Source organism: Portunus trituberculatus, chromosome 21, assembly GCF_017591435.1.
Source record: "Portunus trituberculatus isolate SZX2019 chromosome 21, ASM1759143v1, whole genome shotgun sequence".
NCBI classification, from domain to species: Eukaryota; Metazoa; Arthropoda; class Malacostraca; order Decapoda; family Portunidae; genus Portunus; species Portunus trituberculatus.
Genome location: NC_059275.1, coordinates 7,969,985 through 7,977,484, shown reverse-complemented (window position 1 = coordinate 7,977,484; position 7,500 = coordinate 7,969,985). Strand labels below are relative to the sequence as shown.

The 7,500-nt window shown below is 43.9% G+C and overlaps 1 protein-coding gene across 2 annotated transcripts in view; it reads right to left on the bottom strand.

The window, feature by feature from the left end:
• Positions 1 to 7,500, bottom strand: part of LOC123506972 — a 66,892-nt gene that overhangs the window by 23,864 nt on the left and 35,528 nt on the right. Inside the window, exon 1 of one of the 2 annotated variants that reach the window (XM_045259435.1) lies at positions 2,583 to 3,937. The exons of the other annotated variant lie outside the window; for it this stretch is intronic. Coding sequence (XP_045115370.1) covers positions 2,583 to 2,593 — 11 coding nt within the window. The 5' untranslated portion in view covers positions 2,594 to 3,937. Of the gene's footprint in view, positions 1 to 2,582; positions 3,938 to 7,500 lie in introns of those variants that run through there. 2 annotated transcript variants of the gene reach the window in all.

Genomic DNA, 7,500 nt, shown 5'->3' with positions numbered 1-7,500 from the left:
ATTGTCCTGCTTTGCCTATCTACATCTACAGTTCTACATTACCCATACACCCTATCTACTCTTATCTGCTACCCATATAACCATCACAAGTTAGATTTTTTGTTTGTTATGCCTACTTTCTCTTAGCATCTATTCCCGTACCTTGTTTTACGTTATCTATCTACATCTATAGCTCTACGTCCCCTATCTGCTCTATCTACCAACAATATAGCCATCTTCAATTAGGATGTTGTATGTGTTATGTTTATTTTCTCTACGCATCTATTTCCATACCTTATTGTATTTCATATCTAATCTAATCTAACCTATCCTAACCAAAGCTAATCCAATCTAACCTAACCTAACTTAAGCTAAACTTATCTTATCTTCTAACCTAACCTAACCTGACCTGACTTCCTTACCTTATCTTCTAACCTGACCTAACCTAACTTAACCTAACCTAACCCAAACTAACAGACCACAACTTTACCTAACCTCTCGTTTTCTTATAATCCCAATCTAATCATAACCTAATCATTTTTTTCTGTAGTTAACAATACCTCTCATCTTAACTCTTCATGTCTACCTACTCATCCACCTCCCTCTATCACGTTTTAGTCCCATCCTCTTCCTCTCAACATCTAATCGTTACTCAATCTTGATACGTCTGTAGGTAACAATACTTCCCTATCGTTATTGTTGATATCTGACCATCTTTACCACTTCTTGTCTATTCGTCCATTTCTCTCTCTCTCTCGCTCATCTGGTCTCGCTGTCTTCCCTTGCAACGGCGCCATACATTCCTTCAGGGGAGGGATATTGTTTAAAGAAAGGCCTGAAAGAAAGAGTGGGTTGTGTACAGAGAGAGAGAGAGAGAGAGAGAGAGAGAGAGAGAGAGAGAGAGAGAGAGAGAGAGAGAGAGAGAGAGAGAGAGAGAGAGAGAGAGAGAGAGAGAGAGAGAGAGAGAGAGAGAGAGAGAGAGAGAGAGAGGAGAAGGAGGAAAAGTTTGAGAGGTGGAAAAAGAATAAAAACAACAAGAATAAGAAGAGAGTACGTAAAAACAGGCAGACAGACAGACAGACAGACAGACAGACAGACAGACAACCAGCCAACCAGACAGACAGACAGACAGACAGACAGAGAGAGAGAGAGAGAGAGAGAGAGAGAGAGCGCCAGCCTGCCACAGTAACACAAGACAGCCACACTGACCGCCGGACTCGCTGGTGTAATGTGTGAGGCCGACCAACGCCTTGACGTCATCCAAATGGTAGTCTTTCGTCCCCAATGTTATTGGCGAATTCCACAGCCATCTACCCACCCACCCACCCACCCACCCACCCACACACACACACACACACACACACACACACACACACACACACACACACACACACACACACACACACACACAGACACACACTTAAACGCTTAGCTCAACGGAAAGTGCCAAAGTGTTATGTGTTTGAGTTGAATGCATCATATGTTTTACTGGTTATAAATCATCTCCAACGCAGTTACTAACACACACACACACACACACACACACACACACACACACACACACACACACACACACACACACACACACACACACACACACACACACACACACACACACACACACACACACACACACACACACACACACACACACACACACACACACACACACACACACACACACACACACACACACACACACACACACACACTATTGTTTCTTCCACACTTTGTTGTTTTCCTTTTTCATTAATAACTTTTCATCATCTAGAAATTAAAAACGTAAGAAAGGAAGGGAAGCTACAAGAAGCCACCACCACCACCACCACCACCACCACCTCCACATTTCTCTACTTATCTTCCTTCCACACTGTCTTTCCACCAATATCTTCCCATCACTTCATCCACACTGGGGTATCTTTTTTCCACATCTCTTCATCTACTCTTTATCACCATTACTAACATCACTACCACCACCACCACCACTGCCTCCTCCACCTCCTCCTACTAAAATCATATCTCCCACGCCCGCATCGCTAGCCTTTTCCTCCCATCCCACCCGCACCCGCAGCTCTCCCCACTGTGAGCCTAAGCCGTCACCCCCCAGAGGACAAAGGGTGATGCATGCACAAAACCCAGGCAGAAGTGGTGCACAATACGTGATCTGTGACGCACGGATCAGAAAAAAGTGGTGAAGTCAATAGTGAAAGAGGAATAACAATGCAATTCAGTCTCATGGTTTTGTTAACAACGCGAATGTAGTTGATACACAAAACGCGCACAATGGAAGTACGGATTACGATGTTTTACGTAAAGATGCACGTGACTAGGGGAAAAAAACAGCAAAGGGAGGGAAAAAATGACTTCGTATACAAAGATCAAAATTGTCAATGTAAATACACGAACTAAGCGAAAGAAGTAAGCCATGATTTAACCTCACAACACACACACACACACACACACACACACACACACACACACACACACACACACACACACACACACACACACACACACACACAGCAAGGACAGAGAGACAAATTGGCCTGCGGTGTGGCCGAGGCAAGGACTGAGTCACGGTGCAGGGCTAAACAGCGACCTACTTTTCAGGCATTACAGGTCCGTTGGTCGACGAGGCAAGTGGTGGTGGTGGTGGTGGTGGTGGTGAGGGAGTCCTGGTGAGGTGCACATGGCGTCCCTAAGGCGAGAACTTTGACGCGGCGAAATAGTATTAGTTAGTAGTAGTAGTGGTGTAGTAGTGGTGGTAGTGCTGGTTAGGTGGAGGTCAAACGGTTGCGGTATTCGGCCTTGCAGCCTCAGTTTCTTCACCTCACCACACTCCCCTCCTCTCCCTCGTCACTTCTCCCTTCTCCCTCGTCTCTCCTTCGCTCCCTCGTCTTATCAGCCCGGGAGGAAACTCGAGACCTCTCAATCACTCCTGGCGTCCTGTCGTGTCGCCTGTGAGACTGTGCGTGCGTGTGTGCGTGTGAGAACGTCTGCCGAAAGTGCTTGTGTGGGTGGAAGTTGAGAGCGGTCACCAATTTTTTTTCTCTCTCGCACTGGTCAGCCCCGCGCCGCACACTTAGCTACCCGCGTGGCCTTGAGAGTGTGGGAGGCGTGACCCGCTCGGCAATAACAACAAGGCACCAAAGATTAAAGGCCCGTATTCAGAAACGCTTTGATCTTTCTTCCTCTCTCTCTCTTTATCTCACCACAGCTATTTTCAAAGGCCACGGTTTTCATGCGTGTTTCTCCTGCCAGCAGTGTAGAAATTGTGTTAATCCTTCGCTGGAGTCATAAAAACACCCTTGAAAACCCGTGTCACTTCAATCAGAGCCTTTGGAATGTAGTAGAGGTGCAGTGCTGAATTGTTTGAGAATGGGGAACAAAGAGTTGAGGTGCGCAGCCTGGCGTGTTCAGGGCATGACTGAAAGGTGCCCTGGGATTCCTTTACTTTTATATATCAGGGACGTGGCGGCTTCTTAGAACGTTATCGCGACTGACGCCCCCGCTACCACCACCACTGCCGCCGCCGCCACTGTCCCCTGTCACAACCGTCGCCGCCGCAGACGTACAAGAGCGCGTCATGATAATAAGGGAGCTAAAAGATAAGTGTAGTTATGGATTTCAGGAGGAATTTTAAAAGATTAATAACAGGGTAACGAGTTCAGAACATGGTTAAATGAGTCAACAGTTGCGTTCGTTCGTAAACCTGATTGGGATTAGCTATCGTATGAAAGGGGTGGGATTTTAATCTTTTATGGGATTTGTTGTGTGTATTAGAAGTTAATTGATAGATTAGCTAAGGTTATGAATATTCTGAAGATCCTGGAACATTGAAAAAAGAAAACAAGTGAAAAGAGAAAAAAGTGGAAATATTTTAATTCATCCATGTAAAGTTACTGAAGGAGGAAAAAAAGTTGATAAGCGGTAACAGGAAACACATACAGCCATTCATCTACACACACACACACACACACACACACACACACACACACACACACACACACACACACACACACACACACACACACACAAGGTCGTTGCGCCACGCCGGAAGACACGAGAAGATTGAGAGATTCACCTTCAATAGATGGGGAAGTCTAAGTGAAGATGATGCAATACTACCAATATCTTCTTCTCTTCCTCTTCTCCCTCTTCCTTCTTCCCTGTCATCTCCACATACCTCTCCTTCAGCCCCAGTCTCACTCTCTCACTTTTCTTCCTTCACTTGCATTTTCCGTAAATAGTTTGGAGAAAGAGAGAACATGACAAAACATGTAAATACATCTCTCTTTCTTTCCTCTTCTCGACTTTCTTTCTCTTCCTTTTAATCTTTCACTCCAAATACTGACAAAACACCTTCTAAAAAGCTTCCCCTCTCCTTCTTCCTCTCTACTCTCTATCTTTCCTTCATCTTCCTTCAATCCTTCACTCACAATACTTAACATAGCCATAAATACCGCAAGAAATCACCAATCAAAATACGTAACAACCCAGCCAATTCTTCCTAACAGCAAACTCAGCGCCTTTTAATCCCCTCCCTTCTTTTACCAAATAAATCTCTAAAAATAGCCCAAGAAATCGCGGAAAATCAACACAAACCTCTCAATAACCCGTCAATAAATCGCCCGACACAAACACTCACTAATACACAGCAAACGGTATACACTCCCGCCTCTTGTCAGCGCTCGTCTCGCGTCACGCCGGGCTGCTGTCCGCGCCGCCACCGGACGCAGCCTCTCCAACGCCGATAAACCCCATTGTTCGTCCTTAAACGGTGAGGTAACAGCGATAGCGCGCCTCCTATCGTGTGGCTGTGGTTTTATAGTGCATTTATAGGCGGGGGACGAGTCAGGGCAGGGTTTAAAAGAGGCAGAAGTGTCCCTGTTAACATTGCTCAGGTGAAAGGGATGGTGAGCTTGCTTCTTTTCTAGTTTTATTGTTATTTGTGTGTGTGTGTGTGTGTGTGTGTGTGTGTGTGTGTGTGTGTGTGTGTGTGTGTGTGTGTGTGTGTGTGTGTGTGTGTGTGTGTGTGTGTGTGTGTGTGTGTGTGTGTGTGTGTGTGTGTGTGTGTGTGTGTGTGTGTGTGTGTGTGTGTGTGTGTGTGTGTGTGTGTGTGTGTGTGTGTGTGTGTGTGTGTGTGTGTGTGTGTGTGTGTGTGTGTGTGTGTGTGTGTGTGTGTGTGTGTGTGTGTGTGTGTGTGTGTGTGTGTGTGTATATATATATGTATATATATATATATATATATATATATATATATATATATATATATATATATATATATATATATATATATATATATATATATATATATATATATATATATATATGTTTCAAGAAGATTACGATCGGATTTGTCAAGTTTTAAATGTTGCATTGTGGGTTGCGTCTCATTGTGCTTTGTTGCTAAAGAGAGAGAGAGAGAGAGAGAGAGAGAGAGAGAGAGAGAGAGAGAGAGAGAGAGAGAGAGAGAGAGAGAGAGAGAGAGAGAGAGAGAGAGAGAGAGAGAGAGAGAGAGAGAGAGAGAGAGAGAGAGAATAATACCCGGATTGGTTGGTTGGTTTACTGATAAAATCTTTACTATTTTACTCCTCAGGTTATCGAGAGAAAAACTTTTTTATCTCCAACCTCATTCCACTTCTCTCCATAATGGCTCGCTTTCCCTATTGACCTGAGAGAGAGAGAGAGAGAGAGAGAGAGAGAGAGAGAGAGAGAGAGAGAGAGAGAGAGAGAGAGAGAGAGAGAGAGAGAGAGAGAGAGAGAGAGAGAGAGAGAGAGAGAGAGAGAGAGAGAGAGAGAGAGAGAGAGAGAGAGAGAGAGAGAATTGTTGGTCTCTGCTGAATTATCGAAAAAAATATTTAAGGAAGCAACAAAATAGTAAAAAGAAGAGAGAGAGAGAGAGAGAGAGAGAGAGAAGAGAGAGAGAGAGAGAAGAATTGAGAGAGAGAGAGAGAGAGAGAGAGAGAGAGAGAGAGAGAGAGAGATACGAAGGGGAGGGGGAGGAGGACGCTTTGTCGCTTCACAGGGGCAATTTTCCAAGGCCACAGAGGATATTAGCCAGATTCTCACGGCTGTTCCTCTTATTAGCAATGCAGAAATCAAATTAATCTGCCACTAAAATCATAAAATAACTCGCTTAAATACTCGTCTTACTCTAAGCAGAATATATTAGAAGTAATGGAGATGTGTCACAAAGATGTATTGGAGTATTGACTAGGAACCTTCTCTTACTTCTCCTCCTCCTCCTCCTCCTCCTCCTCCTCCTTCTTTCTTCAAGTAGAATATATTGGAAGCAGTGCAAGTGTGTCTTAGAAATGTAGCAAAATGTCTAGAATATTGACTGACAACATCCTCCTCCTCCTCCTCCTCCTCCTGACTTAATGCGCACAATACTTCAGCTGTCAAAGGTTCAGAGGATACCATTTCCAGCTCGTCATCTCTCAGACACCATAGACTGAAAATAAACTCAATTTGCATTCTCTAGAGAGACGAAGGTTAAGAGGAGACCTGATAGAAGAATTTAAGTGGTATAAGGGTTTTAACAAAGGGGACATGAATGTAGTTCTTAGGATCAGTAGCGGGGACAGAACCAGAAATAATGGGTTTAAACTTGAAAATTCAGGTTTAGGAAAGAAATGGGAAGAAACTGGTTTTCAAACAGAGTAGTTGATGAGCGGAACGGTCTCAGTGGTCATATAGTCAGAGCTGAGTCAATAGGGAGCTTTAAAAGAAGGTTAAATAAGTTCATGGATGGAGAAAATAGATGGAACTAGGCAGCTTAAGCACACAGGGACTGCCTCGTATAGGCCTGGTGGCCTCTTGCAGCTTCCCTTTTTTCTTATGTTCTTATATTCCAAAACACCAACACATGAACTGCCCTTCATTACTTTTAAAAGACTCTAGTTTAAGTACGCGGAATTCTAAGGATATTTTTACGTTTTGATGGACAGATTAAAAAGCATTCTGCATTATTAACTAGAGAAAGGCCACAGAGATGATCAGCCGGGTTTTTACCCGGCTGATCATCTCTGTGGCCTTTAAAAATTGTCGTGGTAAGAGAGTATAGCGTTTCTGAGCACGGGTATTCAGTCTCGCCTAAGCAATGGTTGTCTTACTGTGATGTCCACGCCGAGAGGTTCACCCTGACCCACTGACGCCTGTAACGCCACGTTGATAAAGTAAATACAAGACTAGGCACACGCTGGACCGAACGGACACTGACTCTTGGCCGGACACACACACACACACACACACACACACACACACACACACACACACACACACACACACACACACGAGGATTAGTTATTCAATTTGTTCAGTAAAGGATGCAATTTTAAAGTGATACTAAATGTTATAATACAAAATACAAGGTTGTTTAGGTAGGTAATGCACAGTTATCAGTTATCGAAAGCTACACTAAGAGATAAAAACGCAATAGAGAGAAAAAAAAACTTGCTTGTAGAAGACGGAGAATATATTTTAAGAGCGATAATGATCTAAAAATAAAAAAATGTA